Source organism: Gossypium arboreum, chromosome 12 (genome assembly GCF_025698485.1).
Source record: "Gossypium arboreum isolate Shixiya-1 chromosome 12, ASM2569848v2, whole genome shotgun sequence".
Classification (NCBI taxonomy): domain Eukaryota; kingdom Viridiplantae; phylum Streptophyta; class Magnoliopsida; order Malvales; family Malvaceae; genus Gossypium; species Gossypium arboreum.
Window position 1 is genome coordinate 4,614,463 of NC_069081.1, and position 24,361 is coordinate 4,638,823.

The 24,361-nt window shown below is 33.9% G+C and overlaps 2 protein-coding genes across 4 annotated transcripts; one reads left to right on the forward strand and one right to left on the reverse strand.

Moving 5' to 3' along the window:
• The first annotated feature begins 13,269 nt into the window (after positions 1-13,269).
• On the forward strand, positions 13,270-16,984 carry LOC108477998 (phosphatidylinositol/phosphatidylcholine transfer protein SFH3-like). Its single transcript, XM_053023580.1, has 15 exons — positions 13,270-13,377; positions 13,498-13,656; positions 13,894-14,158; positions 14,242-14,341; positions 14,456-14,722; positions 14,819-14,896; positions 14,973-15,074; positions 15,155-15,204; positions 15,301-15,400; positions 15,494-15,565; positions 15,650-15,700; positions 15,845-15,959; positions 16,053-16,435; positions 16,544-16,624; positions 16,714-16,984. Exons 2-15 carry the CDS (start codon positions 13,611-13,613, stop codon positions 16,735-16,737), a joined length of 1,734 nt encoding a protein of 577 aa, XP_052879540.1. The 5' UTR covers positions 13,270-13,377; positions 13,498-13,610; the 3' UTR covers positions 16,738-16,984.
• Positions 16,985-17,121: 137 nt separating this feature from the next.
• Positions 17,122-22,593, reverse strand: LOC108479446 (phosphatidylinositol/phosphatidylcholine transfer protein SFH6-like). Of its 3 annotated transcripts, none has more exons than XM_017782048.2 (15): positions 22,166-22,593; positions 21,879-21,974; positions 21,192-21,495; positions 20,675-20,774; positions 20,331-20,597; positions 20,154-20,231; positions 19,945-20,046; positions 19,768-19,817; positions 19,488-19,587; positions 19,281-19,379; positions 19,057-19,170; positions 18,488-18,620; positions 17,966-18,369; positions 17,472-17,546; positions 17,122-17,373 (listed from the first exon to the last, which is right to left on the reverse strand). In XM_017782048.2, exons 2-15 carry the CDS (start codon positions 21,910-21,912, stop codon positions 17,353-17,355), a joined length of 1,881 nt encoding a protein of 626 aa, XP_017637537.1. In that variant the 5' UTR covers positions 21,913-21,974; positions 22,166-22,593; the 3' UTR covers positions 17,122-17,352. The 3 variants fall into 3 exon arrangements, with proteins under 3 accessions (XP_017637537.1, XP_017637536.1, XP_017637535.1); XM_017782047.2 differs by having other exon boundaries at positions 22,159-22,593; XM_017782046.2 differs by having other exon boundaries at positions 21,879-22,168.
• Between the last annotated feature and the right edge of the window lie 1,768 nt (positions 22,594-24,361).

Genomic DNA, 24,361 nt, shown 5'->3' on the forward strand with positions numbered 1-24,361 from the left:
ATCAAAAACTAATGAATTCTACAAGTGGACCTAATTGTAAAAGTCATAAAAACATAAAATTATCAAGAAAAGTAAGAATTAAACTCACATGATGTAAAATATGAAAACCAGCTTTCTCCAGACCTTCTATGGCGTTTTAGCTGAGAAAATATGAAGAAATGTCTAGATTTTTCAATTACATCATTATTTAACTATTAACTTTTATGCTATTTCCAATTTTGCCCTTGTTCACATTGTTTTCTTGCTTATTTCATACCCAAACCGTCCAGCCATTAACCTTTGGGTCTAATTTCTCTTTAAATCCATCTTTTAAATACTTAAGCTATTTACTCACAATTTAACAAATTTTGCGCTATTTTCAATTTAGTCCTTTTAATTAATTAGCCATCCAAACGTTAAAATTTTCTAACGAAACTTTAATACTAACTCAATGACACTCCATAAATATTTATAAAAATATTTATAGCTCGATTTTCAACTTTGAGGTCTCGATACCTCATTTTTGACCCGTTTGACCTAATAAATTCTTTTAATTCACTAATTTCACCATTTCACAAATTCTTCTAAATTCTTACTTGACTCATAAATATTAAATTACTATCTTGTTCAATCTTATTTGTCGAATTTAGTGATCTCAAATCACCATTTCCGACACCACTTGAAAATTAGGTAGTTATAACTCTCCCCTTTAAAAATTTCGTCCTCGAAATTTGTTACCTGAAAACAGATTTGGATATTGTGATCTCATTGACTCCTCTGTTTCCCAGGTTGCCTCCTCCAATCCATGTCGATGCCATAACACTTTTACTAACGGTACTCGTTTATTCCGTAGTTCTTTAACTTCCCGAGCTAATACTTTCACTTTGGTTCCTCCGCATAAGTCATATCGATTGTAGCTCTATCTCAAGATGAGGAATCACATGTGAAGGGTCGATCTATATCGTCTCAACATAGATACATGAAATACATTATGGATCTTCTCAAGTTACGGAGGCAAGGCCAATCTATAAGCTACTGGACCGATCCTCTCAATGATTTCAGATGGTCCGATAAATCGTGGACTAAGCTTTCCTTTTCTACCAAACCGTAAAACTTTCTTCCACGGAGAAACTTTCAAGAACACACGATCACCCACATTGAACTCTATATCTATTCTTTTCAAATCTGCATACGACTTTTGACGATCGGGCGACTTTCAAACTTTCCCGAATAATCTGAACTTTCTCTTTAGTTTCCGAATTAAATCCACTCAGACTAATTTCGATTCACTTAATTCGACCAATACAACGGGTTCTCGCACTTCCTTCCATCTGAGCTTCAAGCGGTGCCATTTTGATACTAGCTTGATAACTGTTATTATAAGCAAATTCATTAAAGGTAAGTACCTTTCCCACCGCCATCGAACTCAGTATACAACACCTTAACATATCTTCCAAAATCAATCACTCCTCGATTGTCCATCATGCGAGGGTGAAAAGTCATACTAAATTCTAACTTAGTACCAAAGCTTCTGTAGTTTATTCCAAAATCTCAAGTAAACCTCGGATCTCGATCGAAATAATTGATGTCGGCACCCATGTAATCTCACAATTTCGACACATATAATTCCGCTAACTTATCAAGTGAAAAATCTGCATTACGACCGGAATAAAATGCGCCGATTTAGTTAATCATCTACTATCATCCAAATCGAATCTTTTTTCTTGAGTCACTGGCAATCCGGATACAAAATCCATCGTCACATGTTCCCACTTCCATTCGGAATCATTACGGGTTGTAACAAACACAGAGGCACTTGATGTTCAACTTTTACTGTTGATGATTAAACATTTTGCCACAAATTCACAAATTTCCGTTTCATACCGAGCCACCAATACATTTTTTCAAATCACAATACATCTTCGTACTACCGGATGAATCGAGTACATACTACTATGAGCCTCGATAAGATATCCTTCTTCAATTTTAGATTATTCGGGACACAAATTCTATTACGATGGTATAACATACCACTATTATCAATAGAGTAATCTAAGTTCAAATTATCCCGAACCATTTGTCGTTTTAACACCAACTTCGGATCTTCATCTTGCAATTCCGAATTCGTTGAAAGAATCTGGTTTTGTCTTTAATTCAACTAATATAGAACCATTTTCATTAATGGACAAATGAGCATTTAACGCTCAAGAGCAAATAATGATGATTTCACTAAGTGCACTTGCCACTACATTTGCCTTACCGGATGATAATCAATGATAAGATCGTAATCTTTCAACAGCTCTAACCATCGCCTCTGTCTCAAATTCAGCTCTTTCTGCGACATTAAATATTTCAAACTTTTATGGTGCAGATACACATAACATTTCTCTCCATATAGGTAGTGTCTCCAAATTTTAAAGCAAATACTATGGCGACTAACTCAAGATCATGTGTAGGTAGTTCCTCTCATGTGGTTTCAACTGTCGAGAAGCATATGCTACAACTTTTCTGATCGCATCAATACACAACTTAAACCATTCGAGACGCATCACTATATACTACATATGGCACACTTTTGATTTAAATGAGTTAACACCGAGCCTCTGTCAACATTTTCTTTAATTGATCAAAACTTTGTTGGCACTCATCGACCATACAAACTCAACATTCTTACGTAATAATTTAGTTATCGGTGAAGCAATCGGTGAAAAATCTTTCACAAATCGACGATAGTAACCACTAATCCAAGGAAACTTCACACTTAGTAACATTCTTTGGAGTTTTCCAATTAATCACCGTGACACCTTACTCGGATCTACCCGTATACCATCAATCGACACAATGTGACCCAAGAATCCCACTTCATGAAGCCAAAATTCACATTTACTAAATTTTGCATATAACTGTTTTCCCTTAATATCGTAGTACAATTCTCAAGTCTTGAGCATGCTCGGATTACGTCTTTGAATAGATCGATATATCGTCAATAAACACAACCACAAATCTATCTAGGTAAGATGGAAAATTCGATTCATTAAATCCATAAAAGTAGCAGGAGCATTTGTCAAACCGAATGGCATAACTAAGAACTCATAATGACCATACCGAGTTCTAAAAGGCATTTTCGGTACATCACATTCCTTTACCTTTAATCGATAATACCGGATCTGAGATCTATTTTTGAAAACACTTGTAGCATCCTTAAGCTGATAGAATAAATCATCAATACGAGGCAAAGGATATTTATTTTTAATTGTTACCTTATTCAGCTGCCTGTAATCTATGCACAGCCTCAATGAACCATCCTTCTTTTTCACAAATAAGACAGGTGCACCCCACGGCGACATACTCGGTCTGATAAACCCTTTGTCTAACAGCTCTTGCAACTACGTTTTTAACTCTCTTAATTCTGCTGGAGCCATTCTATACGGTGTCACCGATATGGGAGCTGTTCCCGGAAGCACATCTATCACGAACTCAACTTCTCTATCGGGTGGTAACCTTGGTAATTCTTCAGGAAATACATCCATGAATTCATTTACAATAGATAGTTGCTCTAACTTTGATTCAGAACTTCGAGTATCAAGAATATAGGCTAAATAAGCCTCATTTCCTTTACGCAACAATTTACGAAAGCGGACATAAAGGAAATCATTCTAACCATGTCATCCAAATTTCCAGACTCAACCAAAATAATGTCTCTGTTTGACATTTCAAACTAATTCATTTTCTCGACAATTCACTATTGCGTCATGTTTCATTAACCAGTCCATGCCCAAGATAACATCAAATTCCGAAAGGGTAGCGACATCAAATCGTGGGAAATCACGACCCTTAACTTTCGGTGGGCGGTTATGACATATTAAATTAACTACCACACTTTGACCTAACGGTTTGTAACTTGTACATCATAATCGTGAGGCTCAACAAATAAGTTCTTTTCAGATGCTAACATAGTGCAAATATATGAATGAGTAGACCGGGGTCTATTAAAGCATACAGGAACATCATAAAGATAGAAAGTACCAGCAATTACATCCGAGTCATTGCTTCTTCTCTCGCTCGAATGGCATAAAATACGGCAGAGCCCTAACTTCGAACGGCTAGCGGTATCTTTCATACCCGAACGAGTAGCCCACAGTAACCTTTGCTCGACCGGGCGTCTTCCTTTTGAGGAAGAATTTTCGGTTTCTCCTCTGTTCCACTTCTTCTACTTGTAATTGGGGACAATCACGAATAAAGTGATCGGTGGCCCCACATTTATAACAAGCCCTAATTTACTTCTACATTCACCGGGTGACTTCTTCCACAATGTTGACACTTGGGCCTTTGGGTATTTTGTACACTACCCACACTAACAAAGTCAGTCGGATGCTTTGTAATCGATTGTCTTGACCTACTTTTTCCTGATCTTTCTGGTACTGAAGTGGCTCGACTGAATTCCTCTTTAGACTTCTTCACTGGTAAAGCCGAAAATGACTTAGATGCACTTCTTTTGAAAGATTATTTACTTCTTCTATCTCGTTGCATCTTTTTATTATATACTTCTTCAAGCTTCTGAGCACGATCTGATAGAACAACAAATTCTCGTATCTTAATGCCCCCTATCATCATTTTAATCTCATCATTAAGCCCTTCTTCAAATCTGATACACATTTCTTCTTCAGTGGTACTATATCTCGAGCATATTTGCTCAGATAAACAAATTCTCTTTCATATTCAGCCACTGACTTGTTTCCCTATTGCAAGTCGAGAAATTCTCTTTCTTCTTATCCAAATATCTTCTACCGACATATTTCTTCTTAAATTCATTTTGAAAAATTCCCAAGTGATCTTCTCAAATTTGGTTTAACAGACTTCTATTGTTTCCCACCGGTTATAAGCTTCTTCTTTCAATAATGACACGGCACATATTAAGTAATCATCTGGTGAGCACGCCATTTGCTTAAAACCCTCATTATACTTTGTAACCAATATTCACTTTAACGGGGTCATCGTCTGTTCTTCCCCAAATTCTTCAAATTTCCATGTTTTCTAAGCTTTTCAAATGGAGAACGTTTGCGATTCGGTTGTCGGAGGAGGTAGAGGAGCAACCGGGGTACTACAGATGTTGAGATAGGGGAGGAGGTTATGAGTCTGATTTCTTTCTCGCACATTCTCATTATACCACCGATTCATGAATCCATAAATCATATTTTGAGTTCTTGTTCTCGCATCAATGAAATCGAGCTTCACTACTTGTTCCTTGTTCGTAGATTTGTACTGCTATTAACTTCTTCTTGCTCGGTTTGTTCGGTCTATCGACCTCTTTTCAAATCGAAGATAATCTATAATAAAACAAGGATTAGATCGGATCATACACAAGACACTATCACAGATTTATATGGCATGTAATTCTAGACACTTTTCACATCATACATATTCCGAGAATCGCTAAACCAAGCTCGATACCAATAAATGTAACACCCTTACCCGAGACCGTTGCGGAGTCGAGCACAAGGCACTACTAAACTTATTTGAGCACTTAACCAAATTTAGATAATTTATATAATACTTTTCGGACAAGCTGTCCAACTGTGTCATAGTTGCTAAATAATTCATATCTCGAGTTATAAAACTCGAAATCCAAATCCGTAAATTTTTTCTGAATTTATACTCATATATCTACTTACAATTTTTTTCTAGAATTTTTGGTCAAGCCAATTAGTACAGTTTATTATTTAAAATCTCCCCTGTTTCAGGGTTTGACTACTCTGACCTTTGTGTATTACGAATCAGATATCTCTCTGTACAGAGCTTCAATGACCACGCTGTTTGTCTCTAATAAAACTAGACTCAATAAGGAATCTGTACATATAAAGTATGACTTCTAATTATCTTTGTAAAATTTATGGTGAATTTCCAAAGTCAGAACAGGGGATCCAGAAATCGCTCTGGCCCTGTTTCACAAAAATTTAAACATCTCATAAAATATAGCTCATATACCTGTTTTGCTTCTTCCATATGAAAATAGACTCATCAAGATTCGATTCCATAATTTATTCATTATTTAATTCCATTTCTACTATTTTTAGTGATTTTTCAAAGTCAAACTACTGCTACTTACCAAAACTGTTTTAGTACAAATATTGTTAACTAGTTTATAACATCTTTACTTCAATTCATTCAAACTCTATACATGCCATATAAATCTTTAAACATAAAACAAAAACTACCGGAATTGATCTGAATAGTGTGCCCTGTTGTGTTGATCCGATCCACCCACTTCACTTCAAGTCAATCTACATAAAAATATTAAACACACACAAGTAAGCTTATTGAAGCTTAGTAAGCTCATAGGCATATAAACACAGATCATATCAAATATCGTACACAATCATATATCTATTAGTTTAACTATTTCATCCTCCAAATCACAATTTCATTAATAACTCATTGGAATAATTTCCATATGGCAACTCACAATTTAACTCCCTTAGGCCCATTTCTCATTTACTTCATTGTCAAATTAGGGAACAATAAGGGAATTGAGTGCTTCATTATCACATTGCCATAGTAAACCATGGACTTTCACATTGATACGCATCACACACCGAAGCCATAGCCTTGCCATGGTCTTACACGGTTCACATATCATACCGAAGCTATATCCCAGACATGGTCTTATACGGAATCACAATATCACATTATACCGATGCCATAGCCCAGCTATGGTCTTATACGGAGTCACATTATCACATTGCACCGATGCCTATGGTCTTAAACGGGCACACTTGTCACATATGTTTCGTCAACTCATCAGGGTCACAGAATAGAAGCACTCAAATCCATTGTTCCTACTAATTTATACTTTTAGTTACACATTATTCATTAGTTAATGCAAATTGATAGTATTCATCAACAATAAAATACTTTAACAATCATAATATTTTCATATCAAAACATTGAACTTTGCCATATGAACTTACGGACTAATTTGTAAAAGTCGTAGAAATTGTGGACTATTCTTGAATTTTCTCCTTTCCACGATTCGATTCGTTTTCTTGATCTATAATTATAAAATCATTCCTTCATTAGCATCCATTTCAATTCTATTTCACTTCACAATTTATGCTGTTCAAATTTCGAAATTGCACTTTTACCCCAAAATTTACAATTTTCACAATTTAGTCCCTTCTCAATTCACCCATCAATTGAACTAATTTTCTCAATTAACACTTTATTTTATCATTATAAACTATTTCAAAACCTTTTATATTCTTAATTTCAACAGAAACCTTCAATTCACAACTTTTTCACAATTAGGTCCTAAATATCATTTCCTATCAAAATCACTTAATAAAACCACCTTAATATAAAATTAGAACTTAAATTTCATAATAATTCATCATAAAATTCCTTATCCATCCAGGGTAACTTCCAATTTCACCCATAAAATCAAAAACTAATGAATTCTACAAGTGGACCTAATTGTAAAAGTCATAAAAACATAAAATTATCAAGAAAAGTAAGAATTAAACTCACATGATGTAAAATATGAAAACCAGCTTTCTCCAGACCTTCTATGGCGTTTTAGCTGAGAAAATATGAAGAAATGTCTAGATTTTTCAATTACATCATTATTTAACTATTAACTTTTATGCTATTTCCAATTTTGCCCTTGTTCACATTGTTTTCTTGCTTATTTCATACCCAAACCGTCCAGCCATTAACCTTTGGGTCTAATTTCTCTTTAAATCCATCTTTTAAATACTTAAGCTATTTACTCACAATTTAACAAATTTTGCGCTATTTTCAATTTAGTCCTTTTAATTAATTAGCCATCCAAGCGTTAAAATTTTCTAACGAAACTTTAATACTAACTCAATGACACTCCATAAATATTTATAAAAATATTTATAGCTCGATTTTCAACTTTGAGGTCTCGATACCTCATTTTTGACCCGTTTGACCTAATAAATTCTTTTAATTCACTAATTTCACCATTTCACAAATTCTTCTAAATTCTTACTTGACTCATAAATATTAAATTACTATCTTGTTCAATCTTATTTGTCGAATTTAGTGATCTCAAATCACCATTTCCGACACCACTTGAAAATTAGGTAGTTACAACTCTCCCCCCCTTTAAAAATTTCGTCCTCGAAATTTGTTACCTGAAAACAGATTTGGATATTGTGATCTCATTGACTCCTCTGTTTCCCAGGTTGCCTCCTCCAATCCATGTCGATGCCATAACACTTTTACTAACGGTACTCGTTTATTCCGTAGTTCTTTAACTTCCCGAGCTAATACTTTCACTGGTTCCTCCGCATAAGTCATATCTGATTGTAGCTCTATCTCAGTATGAGGAATCACATGTGAAGGGTCTGATCTATATCGTCTCAACATAGATACATGAAATACATTATGGATCTTCTCAAGTTCTGGAGGCAAGGCCAATCTATAAGCTACCGGACCGATCCTCTCAATGATTTCGTATGGTCCGATAAATCGTGGACTAAGCTTTCCTTTTCTACCAAACCGTAAAACTTTCTTCCACGGAGAAACTTTCAAGAACACACGATCACCCACATTGAACTCTATATCTATTCTTTTCAAATCAGATCGACTTTTGACGATCGGGCGACTTTCAAACTTTCCGAATAATCGAACTTTCTCTTTAGTTTCCGAATTAAATCCACTCACTAATTTCGATTCACTTAATTCGACCAATACAACGGGTTCGCACTTCCTTCCATCTGAGCTTCAAGCGGTGCCATTTTGATACTAGCTTGATAACTGTTATTATAAGCAAATTCAATAAAGGTAAGTACCTTTCCGGTACTTGCCATTGAACTCAGTATACAACACCTTAACATATCTTCCAAAATCAATCACTCCTCCGATTGTCCATCATGCGAGGGTGAAAAGTCATACTAAATTTTAACTTAGTACCGAAAGCTTCTGTAGTTTATTCCAAAATCTCAAGTAAACCTCGGATCTCGATCGAAATAATTGATGTCGGCACCCCATGTAATCTCACAATTTCGACACATATAATTTCGCTAACTTATCAAGTGAAAAATCTGTTACGACCGGAATAAAATCGCCGATTTAGTTAATCATCTACTATCATCCAAATCGAATCTTTTTTCTTGAGTCACCGGCAATCCATATACAAAATCCATCGTCACATGTTCCCACTTCCATTCGGAATCATTACGGGTTGTAACAAACACAGTAGGCACTTGATGTTCAACTTTTACACGTTGATGATTAAACATTTTGCCACAAATTCACAAATTTCCGTTTCATACCAGGCCACCAATACATTTTTTCAAATCACAATACATCTTCGTACTACGGGATGAATCGAGTACATACTACTATGAGCCTCGATAAGATATCCTTCTTCAATTTTAGATTATTCGGGACACAAATTCTATTACGATGGTATAACATACCACTATTATCAATAGAGTAATCTAAGTTCAAATTATCCGAACCATTTGTCGTTTTAACACCAACCGGATCTTCATCTTGCAATTCCGAATTCGTTGAAAGAATCTGGTTTTGTCTTTAATTCAACTAATATAGAACCATTTTCATTAATGACAAATGAGCATTTAACGCTCAAAGAGCAAATAATGATGATTTCCGACTAAGTGCACCGCCACTACATTTGCCTTACCGGATGATAATCAATGATAAGATCGTAATCTTTCAACAGCTCTAACCATCGCCTCATCTCAAATTCAGCTCTTTCTGCGACATTAAATATTTCAAACTTTTATGGTCTGTAGTACACATAACATTTCTCTCCATATAGGTAGTGTCTCCAAATTTTTAAAGCAAATACACATAAAATCTAAATTAGAATTTTAAAATACCATAAAATTAATTAAAATTAAATATGTTTTCAAACATAATTAAATTCAACTTTTCAATAAAAAACTTCTTTTTTTGAAAAATGTGTAAACAATTTTGCAAAAGTTTTGAAGTTTTCTTAATTACTTTAGTTTGCAAAAGTATAATATTTTTAGATCTAAATTTTTAACAAATAGTTTTAAAATTTTTAAAATTGAAATATGACTTTATCAATAATATTAAAACTAAATTTGTTTTCAAATAATTCAACTGACAATTTTTTACATAATAAGACATTGTAAATTCTAAAATTAATTAAAAATATTTTTAAGTTTATCACTATTTTTACGAAATATGTTTTAATTTCATAACCACATTATTAAAAATTTTAAAAATTAAAAATTTTATGAAATAATTAAATGTAAAATAATTAATACATTCAATTCACACATGCAAAGAAAACTAGTTATATATATATAGAGAGAGATAGATAGATATATAAAAATTTTAAATAAAATCTTAAGTACAATTCAAAAGAGTTAGATAAATTTTGAAAATTTTACCTAATATGTAAGGAATAAAATATATAAAATTATCATAATGATAAATAATATTACCATAACTTTAAATATTATTTAATTATCATAAAGAGAAATATTATTTATCTTAATCTAAATTTGTTATCATTAGATTTCTTTTAAAATTACCATTACCATTACCATTACCATTACCATTATAATTTATTTTTATTTTAATTTTAATTTAATTTAAGATAAAAAGATATATAAATTTTAATTTTAAATATTCTAAAAAATTATATATCCACAACTATTGTATAAAATTATTTTAAAGAATAACATCTTAATTTCTTCATTTTTACACTTCTCCTTTTATGTTCTCACTTTTGATTTTTTTTATATGTGTTACCGATTCATTTAAATTTGATAGTATTAAAAAAATTAAAACATATTTTAATTAAAACATATAATCAAACTATGCATCACACGAAAAAAAAAATTAGTCTATATTATATGACAAGATATGTAAGCATGATATTATGAGAAATGACCCTTTTGACATTATATAGCAATGGAAAATATGGTTTTAATGATAATTTTAAAGATATAAATAAACACTAAAATTTAGATAAATTTTTATCCTAAAATTTATTATTTGTATGAAATTTAAAATTTTACTATTAGGATAAATTACTTATATATTAAGAAAAATTTCTAAATTTTTAGATAAAACTAGTTGTTTAAAATATCCTGTTAAAAATATTAAAATAATATATTTTTAAAAATATTGAGATAAGCTTACAATCCTAAATTTAATGATATCCTAATTGTAAATTTCATACGAAATATTTAGGGGCACTGAAATATTTTTGGGAGTGAAGATGACAAGGAGTAAGAAATGGATTTTCTTATCTTAAAGAAAGTAAGTGCTTGAATTGTTAATAGAAACAAGGAAAATAGGAGTCAAGATGATTCCTAATCTACATCTCACAAAAGAAGATGTTGGCTTATTTGAGAACCCTAAGAGGTATAGAAGATTGGTAGAAAAGTTGAACTATCTCACACTAACTTGTCTAGATACCGCATATGCAACCGGTGTTGTTAGCCAATTTATGACAGCTCCAACCATTCATCATTGGGCAGCTCTAGAACAGATTTTGTGTTACTTAAAATGAGCTCCTAGAAAGGCATACTATACAAGAATCGTGGGCATGCTAATATTAAGTGTTTTATAGATATTGACTAGGCAGGATCTAAGTTTAATAGAAGATCCACCACAAGCTATTGTGTATTTGTTGGAGGAAATTTGGTGTCCTAGATGAGTGAGAAACAAAATATTGTATCTTAATCTGGTGCAGAATCGGAATGCAAATTAATGGTTTAGTCTATATGTGAAATTATGTGAATGCATCATCTCATTACAAAATTAGGTTTAAAGTCTTCATTACCAGTAAAATTATGGTGTGATGATTAGGTTTCCCTTCACATTGCCTCAAATCTCGTATTTCACGAACAACTAAAACATATTGAAGTTTATCATCATTTTGTTCGCAAAAAAAATCCTAGAAGGATTGATTTATAATAGTTACCTAAAAACCAAAAACAACTCTGATATTTTCACAAAACCTCTTACTAGGAATCGAGTTCAATATCTATATAACAAGTTGGCCATGATTGATATATATACTTCTAGGGATGGCAAAACTCAAACCATCTAATAGATTCTAAACCGCTCCGCTCTGAATGGAGTTGATTTTTTTCTTGAAAAGTAGATGCGGGGTAGGGCGGGATAGATTTTTTCTTTTGGATAGTGGGTATGGAGCAGTTACGATAATTGCTTACCCCACCTGCACCCACTCCACTATATAAAATTACCATTGTATTATATATATACTATTAAAAATGTAAAAGTGTACTAACATAATATAAAAATAATATATATTTTATGTTAAAATATTATTTTAATAATTATGTTTAAATATTTTACTTGACTTTAAAAAATTGAAAACATTAAAAGATAAATAGTAAAAATTAAATTGAAGCAAAGGGAGGATGGATGCATCTAACATCTATGGAGGTGGTAATAATTTTCAAAATTATACATCCCTAATGAAGTGGAGTGAAGAGCGGAGCAGAACATATCAATTATGGAGTGATAGTGAATTTAGTAATATTCGCCTTCACCACGCTTTATTGCCATCCCTATATATTCCAGTTTGAGGGGAAGTACTAATAGGTTATAAATATATATATTTAGGGATTAAATTTTATGCTATTTTCATATTCAACGAATAATATATATTCTCTTGTAAATCAATAGAGAAAGATAACTTATTCTTTCTAAATATCACTATTTTAACAAATTTGAATATTTAATTGCATAACAAGAATATAATTTATAGATGAATATTTAAATAAATAAACAATTAATTAGATAATTTATGCAATTGGTTTAATTATTTATGTAATATTTATTATCTGAATATATTTCTCTCACGAGATGGGTTGATGAAGTATATATAAATCCAGAATTTAGGACTAGTTTAGCATTACTTTTAATAAGCATTTTGAAATAAAAAGTATTTATAAAAATATTACTAAATAAAATGCTTTTAAACTTTTTAAAGGTGTTTTAATAATTTTAATTTTAGCTCAAAAATACTTTTTGACCTGAAGAAGATTAAACTAAATATTAGCCTAATTGTTTCAATTAGTGTTTCAAATCTGGATATCCATGTTTCTAGGCTGTGACATCGGCCGAGAAAAAAGATGAAGACAGTTAATAAGTTAGTTAAAGATAAAAAGACTGGAATGGTTTTTGAATGGAGTTGCATGCATGTCGCCAAACCGGAACAAATTATGTTTAACCTTCTTCTCAATAATAGTAAAGCTTAAAGATCTATGTTAAGAGAGAACTATATATGACAATACCAATCCTGGTGAGTTGTTTTTTTTTATAGTTTTAGTCGGTTGTTATTTAAACCTATCCCTTTCTCCATTAGCCCTCAGAGTCTTAGACTCCTATCATATGGTATAATCATATTCTCTTCAATATTGATTGGATAACATTTCTGTCATTAGATTGGTTCAATCTTTTTCAGCTTTTTAGTTATTTGTTATCATATTTGATTTCATTGGGGCTTATTTGCAGATGTTCGGATTCGATTCTGCAGGCCGTTAATATTGAACATCTTTGTATGAGTGATAACATCTTGAACCTGCTGCCCTGTTTTGAGCTTAAAGGAAGTCCTCAACATTGTATTCATGGCTGACACTTTGTCTCAACCTGTTGAACGACAAGTTAGAATAGGTGATCTTTTACAAACATTTTCAGCTTTTCTTTTATTTATTTATTTTCCATTTACTGTAATTCATGTACACTAATGGTGGATTTAGATGCATGCCAGATATCTGACTATGGTTTTAAATGGTGAAAGATGAATCAAGAACTCAAAAGAAACGCAAATTGTGTGCATGAAATTCAATGATATTAATAATTCTGGGTTTGTTGATATAATTCGGGGTTTGAGAGTGGCTTGTTTTACAGGTGCAGAAAAAATTGATGTATATAACTCGGAGGATGAGAAGAAAAAAAAGCTTGGGTCTCTTAAGAAAAAGGCATTGAGTGCTTCCAGCAAGTTTAGACATTCAATGAGAAAGAAAAGCAGAAGACATAGTAGAGTAATGTCGGTTGTTAATATAGAGGATGGCCTTGATTCTGAAGAGCTGCAGGCAGTGGATGCATTCCGCCAAGCACTCATCTTAGATGAATTACTGCCTGCTAAACATGATGATCATCATATGATGCTAAGGTCACTATCTTCCATTCAACAATACTAAGCTTCGATAGGAATGGTATTAGGTTAGGCCATTAACTCCTTCTTTGATCATACAGATTTCTTAGGGCCAGGAAATATGATCTTGATAAAGCAAAGCTCATGTGGGCTGATATGCTCCAATGGAGGAAGGAGTTCGGGGCCGACACGATAATGGAGGTACATCCACATATGTCTCTGTGTGTGTGTGGAAACTGTTTCCATATTGCAGAACATATATGATGCAACTTTTAAAACTGTCTGAAATTTTCTTCCTGGAACTTCTTTGTTAAGGATTTTGATTTCAAGGAATACAGTGAAGTGGTTAAGTATTATCCGCAAGGATATCATGGAGTTGATAAGGATGGCCGACCTGTTTATATTGAAAGGCTTGGCCAAGTTGATGTTAACAAGCTGATTAAAGTTACAACAATAGACCGGTATTTGAAGTACCATGTAAAGGAGTTTGAGAAGACCTTTGCTGTTAAGTTCCCTGCTGCATCCATTGCTGCCAAAAAGCAAATTAACCAGAGCACAACAATATTGGATGTGGAAGGAGTGGTATGTTAAATTTTCTGCTTAGATATATATATATATATATACACGCATATTGCTTCACTGCAGTTCTAAGACCTGGCATCATAAATGAATGTTCAGGGGCTTTCGAGCTTCAACAAGTCTGCAAGGGAGCTCCTTCAGAGCCTTCAGAAGATTGATGGTGACAATTATCCTGAGGTGCTGAATACTCATTACTCCATAAGCTCCGTTTTACGTGTCAGGAGATGCTAATTGGATGCTTTCTATATTACAGACATTGAACCGCATGTTTATCATCAATGCTGGCCCCGGATTTAGGATGTTATGGGGCACAGTTAAATCGTTCCTTGACCCGAAGACCACCGCAAAGATCCATGTAACTATTGATTCACCATTTTTACCTGACAATACATTTGATTTTTGCTACTATAATGTTGCTAAACAACTTTTCACCAGGTTTTGGGTAACAAATACCAGAGCAAATTGCTTGAAGTAATTGATGCAGAGTGAGTGTTTTTTTTCCTCATTAGTTGAGAATATTATATTCCATGAATTTCAAACTTTCTATATTTAAAGCATTTATTTCTTGTGGTTTTCATCAGTCAATTGCCAGAGTTTTTGGGGGGCACCTGTAATTGTGCTGACAAAGGCAGCTGCATGGTCTCCGACAAGGGTCCATGGAACGATCCCGACATATTGAAGGTAGTCAACTTAAGCTTGAATGATATTTTGGTGAAATATCTATGTTATATTATACTTGGAATAATGAAATTGAGTACATTTTCATGAGCTTAGAAGGTTCAAAATGGTCAAGGCAAGTGCACAAGGAAGAATATAACAGATGTTGAGGAGAAAACAAGTGAAGAGGTAATTCCTCTTACCCAAGGCTCTGCCATCTCAATATCTAGTACTCTACAAAATGAGTGCCTAACTTTTTCTTTGATATTTTAGGACATGAAGAAGAGCTGCCATTTGGATGCAAAGACAGCTACAATGCCTGAAGTAAGTTTAGTTGTTCTCATGCCATGTCCACAACGGAAACATACGAGATAAATCATGATTCATGCAGCTAAATATTGCAATCAGTTTCTGCATCTATGTGAATCCCATCAGTCAACATAAAAGTACATGTTTTATATATTGCAGAATCCCATCAAGAGAAAGACCCAGAGTTCCTTTGCCTGTGACAAGTTTATGCCAATGGTTGACAAGGGTGTACATCCTTCCTGGCCTAACGCTGAAAATTTTGACATGTCCAAAGGTAGATTTTTTGCATTTGAGTACGTTTTCTTGAGTTTTAAAGAATGTAGCAATAACACCATTCGTTTGTGACCCTTTTTTCCCAAAAATGTAGATTGTTACCAGACGAAGGATGTTAGGATGGCTACTCAAGGAATGGGCACCAACATTTTCGGAGGAATTGTGGCCTTGATTATGGGAATTATAGCGCTGGTTCGCTTGTCCCGCAAAATTCCTAGGAGACTGACTGAACCTCTTTTGTATGGTGGTCAAGTTTACTATGCTAACCCAATGATCACAGGCCCTGCCGCTCAACAAGCACCACCTATTAATGACGCTGACATCTTTGCCATGATGAAACGCATGGCTGAATTGGAAGAGAAGGTGACTGTACTTGTCGATAAACCAGCAACGTTGCCACCTGAGAAAAAGGAGATGTTGAATACTGCTTTAAGCAGGGTCGGCACCCTGGAACAAGAGCTATCTGTAACTAAGAAGGTAAATAATTACAACTTGGCCATCCTACTGAAGAAACCGATGAAGAACACAAATTTGTCACTATCTTTGAATCTTTAATTGATTGTGTTTCCTTTCTTGCTTATGCAGGCACTTGAGACAGCCATTGATAAACAGCAGGAGCTTCAGACCTACATTGATAAGAAAAAGAAGAAGAAGAAGAAGAAGTTTGTAAGTTATCAAAAGTCAAATCATGCAAACTTTATTTATGTATATATGTGTATCCCTCACATCTAATTTTCTTGGATATGTGGCTGCAGAACCCATTTCGCTGGCTAAGATGAAAATTGGGTGCTGGATGGCGTAGGTGACATGCACTGAGATTTCAGCCCATAGATGTATTGCTTGCTTATATTGTTTTGCTTTGTAAAATATTCAATTCCAAGCCCTTTAAGTCAGAGTTTGGCAAATTTCTTAAAAGATATTGTAATATGTTGAACAATTATTGGCCCAAATGGGGGTCTTCTTGGTTGGCCCAAGTTGTAATGTTCTTCAAGGTTAAAATTGTGATTAAAAAAGTGAAGAAAAGAACTGCTCAAATCTTAGCTACAGAAGAGGATTTTAAAGTCCATTTCTCAAGTTTCCACAATTTTATGAACATTAACCAAGTTCAGGACATTTATTTGGCAAACGCGATATAAGTGAAACTCAAACTTTTGACAACGAAGTTCCGAAAGCGAAAATATATATGAATCCCCTTTTACTTTTGAAGTACAGCAATTTCAAACATTACATGGAAAGAAGGAAATGAGACGAGCCTGAGAGAATTGACGGTTTCATTAGTAGGATTTATATTCAATTCTGAGCGAACAGGCAATTACATTGCTCGTGGATCAACATAGGCCGCTCCATAAAACCGTAAGCGGTTTTGTTTTTAGTCTCTTCATCAGCAGAACATATCACCAGCAAAACTTCTTTTTCTGAAACCAAGAGGCATACCAGTCACAACCACAAAAAAGTTAAGCACAAATCTAGGAAACGTACATAAACAACGGGAAAAACCAATGCAATGATATACCCTTAATTTGGCTTGCTCTCGACTGTCTAGGGATGCAAACAGCTCCTCTTGCCTCATCAAAGCTTCGTGAAGAGCCTATTTAATACAGCACATACATGCAAAAGAAATGAAAATTTGACAATGAAAGCAAGAATGGCCATAACTGCAAAATGTCTTAGAGAAAAATAAATAATTAATTAAAAGCCTTATCAGCAAGCTATACCCAAAATAAGTGATTAATCAGTTGATAATGAATATTCCATAGAAGACACTGAGATTTCTAGAAAAATGAGCAATCTGGGAAGCCAGTTAGCCTAATAGGAAATAAATCCAAATTCCCGAGAAGAATTATCAGAGCTTTGCACTAATGCAAAATGCAATCTCATTAGCCCAATCAAATACTTTACTGAAAATATTATTTAATGGCTTACCTCACTCACAGGATACGGTTCAGGGAGAGAAATATGGATAATGTTTGGAAAAAATAATACCATTATTAAGATTGCCAACAGTACCTTCTTGGCAGCAATGAGCTCTGCCTCTAGAGCTTCAACACGACATACAGTAGAATTCAACAACTCCTCTTTCTCATAAGGCATCTTAGATGGCTTCGCTTGTAGTGTAAGAACTTTCTCCTCAAGCTCACCCAACCTCTCAATAACAGAAGATAGAAGATCAGCCTGAGTCTGAAGAGCTGTTGGAGAAGGGGCGCGACATTCTTCCTTTTGAGTTGCATTAGGTGTAGGTTCAGTAACATTTTGACAATGACCAGAAACTGAGTTAGGTAGCTTTCTGGTTATGTTCAGTGCCACTGAGTGGAAGAGAGTGTAAACTGTCATGAAAAAAGCCATGAGCATCCGCAAAATCCAAGTTCGAATTCCTTCCTGGGCCTTGGGAGTTTCAGGAGCTGCTAATGTACCTGATTATGAAATAGCATTTCATTTTCCTAAGCATGTTATAAAAGGTCTAAGCATGTTTTAAAGAAGAAATGTAGCTTATTAAAGGGTAAAACAGTATGCAAGAGTACATTTGTTAACCTTTGGAAGCAGAAGGCCTCAAGAGGGAGGTTTGTTTCTTCCAACTAGAATCAACAGCTTTATCAACCATGGGAACAAATTCATCATAGCCTGAGAAGTTGCCAGCATAGCTTGTTTTTCCAACTACCTTAGTCTGCATAATTTACAAAGCCAAACAAGCAAATTAGTTACTTCTAAAAAATGCCAATGATCCTAAACTTCGGTGTAGAAACTGATAAGATGCATAATGAAGTCTTTATCAAGTATCCTTGTAAGTCATCATGAAACTCATAGGTTATAAAATATTGTCAACAAACCACCAAAAAATTAAAAGCAACTGTTAAAAGAATGCAAATAGCTGATCCAACAAAAATAAATCAAAACATCTAGTCAAGCATTCTTCTATTTAATGAACCCAGTACTCCAAAGCATTTTGAGTGTTCCAAAAGCAGAAATCCATGTTAAAAGCTCTTCTACCCAACCATTTATATCACTCATGATGAATGTAGTCTGACACAATTATCAGCTACAAGCAAAGTACTTCAATTCCCAAACCCGACAAAATGTTAGAAGGTAAAAAGGAAACCCACTTCTTCACAAACAGGGGTCAGCAGAAGTTGTGAATAACTCTTCATAGCTTTTGGGGATGCAATATCTTCAGCCTCTGATCCAGATTCTGCAGTGGATGTATCACTACCTTTCAACTGTCATACAGCCCAAAAGGCAATGAGATAGTGCAATATTTTTACCTCAAAACAGGAATATCACTAAGCGACGAAGAAAAGGGCCATTGAAAGTTAAAAAGATCATATACCATTGGACATTGTGGCTTAACATATGCAATAACCTTCCCATCACTATTCAGAACTTTTACAAATTGCCTGGCACCCAATGCCACACCATTAAGAACCATCTGAGAAAAAACACGTGCATTAAAATTTTTTGTGAGAAAGATTGCACGGATGAAGCCCTTGAAATTAACAGCATTAACATACAATAAATAACAAAGCCAGTTTATAACCTTCATTATTTCTGGGTTCTTCCAAGGCCCCTTATCAGACCGAAGGCAACCTCCCTGATCTGCACAGGCACAGCTACCACCTAGAAACCCTGGCAACTCACTGAATGGATTTTAAACATCATTATAAGCTATTAGAAAGAAGGCAACAGGAGAGTGAAATATAGTAAAAGAATATATACTTTTAAAGTGAAACAGATGATAAAAATTATACTATCATAGGAGAAAAAAACAAATATAAATCGAGAATATATCATGTCCTGAAAGTTCTAAGTGTATTTACCTGGCATCAATAATCTCTAGCAGTTTGCTTTGGTACTTATTTCCGATAACCTAAAGTTATTCCACAATATGTATATATGTATGTATAATTATGAGTCAGCAACAAATAAATAAGAAGTCAAAAGCCACAAAAGAAAGCATGGTCAATTTCAAATATTGCAGAAAAGTATTAACATACATGAATCTTGGAAGTTGTTTTGGGATCTAGAAATGTCTTCACAGTGTTCCACAACAGCCTAAAACCAGGTCCAGAATTGATGATAAACATTTGGTAAAGAGTCTGAAAAAAAAAGATCAGAACAAAAAGTTCAGCTCGAAAGAAATTAATATAAAAATCTTTCAAGAAGCATAAGTTCACAATTCATCCTACAAGTTGAGATGGCAGACCTCAGGGTAGTTGTCACCATCAATCTTTTGCAGTCGCATAATCAGGTCCCGTGCAGACTTAGTAAAATTCTTAAAGCCCTGATAAACAAACAAAAAGAAAACAATAGTCAGTTAGTCATTAACTCAAAGCCAAATATAAGGTACTAACAGGGCAACAAGCGATTACAAGAAACATACCACACCATGAACGTCTAAAATTGTTGTGCTTGAATCTATATGCCTCTTCGCGGCAATAGTACATGCAGGAAACTTCATAGTGAAGGCCTTCTCAAACTCTCGGACATGGTATTTTACATAACGGTCCATAGTCGTAACTTGCATGAGCTTGTTGGGATCAACTTTTCCCAATCTCTCAATATACACAGGTCTTCCCTCCTTATCGACACCATGATGACCATGAGGATAATACCTTAAGACCTCATCCAACTCCTTGAACTCAAAATCCTGAAAATTAAGGAAGAATGCACTGAAAAACATGGATTATAACCAATTCTTTCAGGCAAATTATTAATTGTGATTACCTCCATGATGGTGTCAGCACCAAACTCCTTCCTCCATTGGAGCATATCTGCCCACATGTGCTTAGCTTTATCGATATCAAACTTTCTTGCTTTCAAAAACCTACAAAAGAGTAAGGCCAGAAACTAATTATTATTGGTCACAGTATTCAAAGTTTGCAAGGCAAACTAAAAATGGGAGAGCAGAAGAGAATATGCAGAAGGCTCCAAACAAAAACGAAAAGGATATATCATATCAGCAAGCAGAAAATAGATGTGTTGAAAAACAAAACAAAAAGCATAACAATGATAAGACCAATAGACTCACAGTTCTTATTGGTTTCTTTATCAAGCCAATTAAAATTCAAATCAAGATTTTAAATGGTGAACCATGAAGCATAAACAATCATTAAGGAAATTACTATATATAAAAGATAAAATGTTTTGTCATTAGGCTATCCACTACTAACTTGACAAAAAGAAGAAAAAAAAACCCTATTATGTTGAGGAATATGAAATAAAATTAAGAGAAGGAGAGCACCTCAACATCATGTGATAGTCGTCGTGTTTTTCTGGAAGCAGTTCTTCCATGATTAATGCTTGTCGAAATTGATCAACAGCCCGTAGCTCTTCAGCATTGCGAACATCCTCAATGGATACAGAGCTGACACGGCCATCACCTTTCCTTCTATTACTCTTCTTTTTAAGAGAATGCTTAAATCTAGCAGATGCACTTATTGCTTTCTTTTTCAAGGATCCAATTCTTGTGCGCCTTTCATCCTCTGAGTTCTCGAAATCAGATTTCCTCTCTCTCCTCTCATCACCACCATAAAACCCCTCAAAGCCTTTCTCATGACATATATCAAAGCATTACAGTTAAAAACAAGTAGTGTTTAGATAAAGAAAAAATAAAAGATGAAGTGAGAATCATTTTTTCACCTCATTTTTACCTATATTTCTGAAAAAAAATCTAAAAAAGCTACAAATCATGGCAGAAAATAACAAAATAAGAAGTCAAAAAAATAAATAAAATGAAAATAATGTCTATAATCTCCAATGTTATATCTGACAACCTAAACAAGAATCGAATTCATTTATTCTTTAGTTAAATCGAGTCTTTAATTTCTCTTCCATTATCTGCAATACCAAAATTTTCTCAGCAACCAGACTGTAGCAACAGTAGAACCCTAGAATAACAAGATGAAGAAACGAACGAAGTTAAACTCACAAGGCCGAGCGAATCGATCGAGTGGCCCCGACATCTACACTCCGTCTCGAAGAATCAAGGCTTGGCCGCCGGTGATCCGACTTACTGGCTTTAGGTCTAAATAGTGTGAAAATGGCATCAGTGTACACGCACGAAACGTATCAAAACCAGCATTACGATCAAGAAGCAAGAACAAGGTAAGTAAAGAGCCCAAAATTTTAGGTGGTTAAAGATTTGCTTCTTATTTTAATTTAATCACAAAAAATAAATGAATAAATAAAAGAAGTGAAAGAAAACGAACCACTTACTGCGTCTTTCTCTTTGAGAAAAATTAGTAATTGATGTGTTTTTACGTCACGGGTCACGAGGTAGATCCGACGGTCATAAATGTGTCTGTCCAGAATTTTAACTCATCTTGGAGACTATGGTTAACAAGTAAAGTAAAAAAAAAAAAGAATTTTGATTGAAAATAAACAAATAGAAACTCGCGGAGTAAACGACGGCGAATTTAGAGAGAGAAAGGAATTGGTTGGGGACTTGTCCCAATGAAAGGAGGGCGTAAAGGAAATTATGGGAGTTGATTGAAGGGGAGGTGGAGCCAGGGGATTTTTTTTTTATATTGAGAAGAGGTGATGAGAGAGCAGGGTAGCGACGAATCTGTCGGTGGTAGGTAAACTGTACCCGATAAAGGACATTGCTGGCACTGTAATTGGGTAATGATTCTGTCACTGCCGGTGTTTTAAATAAATATGGTACTATTCAGTGATAGGGTAATAAGTTTCCTCAATTGATTGTATCGAGAAAACTAATTTCAACTATTTAACATTCTATTTTTAATATACGCCTATTTAGTATTAAAACTGGGATTCAAATATAAATAATTGAGTTTTAAATATAATATATTATCAAATTAGTTAACTTGAAAAAGCAATTCAATTTTTATTTTAAAGAAAACAACATCAAATTTTGTTATAATTTAAACTTGAATCCAGAGAATTACGCAATTTATTTTTTAAGATTTAGGTGCGACTGGGACTGAAATTTGAAAAAGCTGCCCCACCCCTTTCATAGCATCAAGAGTTTTTCTCAATTATTTATTATACCGCTCAATATTTGAAAGTTAGAATGGAAGAGAAAATTAATAATTCTTTTCTTTGGTTTTTTAAATGAAATTACAGTGCTTATGATGGTATACTAGAATGAGAAAATGGAAAACATGAGACAAAGATTGGGTCACGGAACTCTTTTTGATAATTATCAGACCATGTTTCATATCAATATTTGAGCATTAAAGTTTTAGTGTCATGGCTCGCAGTGATTATCGTATCAAGTGCATTCAATAAAGGTTGATCATTTGATCTATAAAAATTGATCCGATTCAATAAATTGTTAGAAATACTTGTCAAATTGAAGATGAAGATATGATAACATAAGCTATTTTGGTAAATATGAGAACTAATCTTAGAATATTAATAGGAATCATATCTTATAAAAATTAGATTATATTTGATTATGTATCTTATAAATCTCATAATTTAAGGGATACGTTAGTCTGGTCCTAATTTAAAGATATTATTATTTTTTTATTCTTTGTGAATGAGAGAATATTGAAAGCATTTGTGGTGGTTAGGTTGATTTAGGCAAATTTAAAATGAATGGATTACCTAAGGTCATATAGATTGCGAGACAAAATATCTAGCCTGCGAGACTAGACGTTTGGCTTTTTTCTCTACTCAATAACATATAAGATGTAGAAGCTTATATAAATGCAAGGGTTGAATTCAAGCACCCCACAATATCTCAAGATCGGTACTGAAGGATGAAAGAAACCAATTAAAGTCGAGTGGAGCGGATGCAAGAAGGGAAAGGATGATACGGTCAAATGATAAGACTCCATTGAAGCTGTGGATCAACCCGAATTATGAGGGTAATAACAACATAGACTTTGCATTGTTCATTGAAAACAGGAATAAAGGTGATCGATGTAGCCATTACCATCGTCATTAAAGCAATGACATACAGGGTTTGCAAAGACGTAATGAGGAATCATTTCTTGAACCAGAAATATTTAAATAAATAAAAATCCTGCCCAAATAAAGAAAAACTTTGGTTTTTATCTAAACTCATTTTCTATACCTCGTATGTTTGCTAAACTCTCTCTTATTTCGGCCAAGCCTTAAACAAGCCTATCATTTAATATTTCGTTGTAAGCTCATATTTTCATTACCTCTTTCATCAAATAATCTTACCTTGCATAGGACAAAAATTCACTGCCCCTTTGCCCCATCAATATTATTGGTCCACATGTACCATTAAATTTATATTTGGAGTCTTGTTAAAGCCGTGCCCTTTTTCTCTGCTTCATGAAGTTTCAGTTTTTTGGGGTCAAATTTCTCAAGTTTCAGTGAAAATAGAGTGTTTCTTTTAGGCCACAACAGAAGCTCAGGAGATCTGATTTGAGAGGCTGCCAGAAACGGAGTTCAAGTTAACATCCAGGCAGCCGT

Excerpts from the sequence above, each read along its gene's own strand:
- LOC108479446 (XM_017782048.2), bottom strand. The coding sequence starts at position 21,912 with ATGTCGGGGCCACTCGATCGATTCGCTCGGCCTT. Across the intron at positions 20,775-21,191 it reads GACTATCACATGATGTTGAG|GTTTTTGAAAGCAAGAAAGT; the intron begins GTGCTCTCCTTC and ends ACTCTTTTGTAG. Across the intron at positions 19,588-19,767 it reads CTAGAGATTATTGATGCCAG|TGAGTTGCCAGGGTTTCTAG; the intron begins GTAAATACACTT and ends AAATCCATTCAG.
- LOC108477998 (XM_053023580.1), top strand. The coding sequence starts at position 13,611 with ATGGCTGACACTTTGTCTCAACCTGTTGAACGACAAGTTAGAATAG. Across the intron at positions 14,159-14,241 it reads GATCATCATATGATGCTAAG|ATTTCTTAGGGCCAGGAAAT; the intron begins GTCACTATCTTC and ends TTGATCATACAG. Across the intron at positions 15,701-15,844 it reads AGACAGCTACAATGCCTGAA|AATCCCATCAAGAGAAAGAC; the intron begins GTAAGTTTAGTT and ends TATATATTGCAG.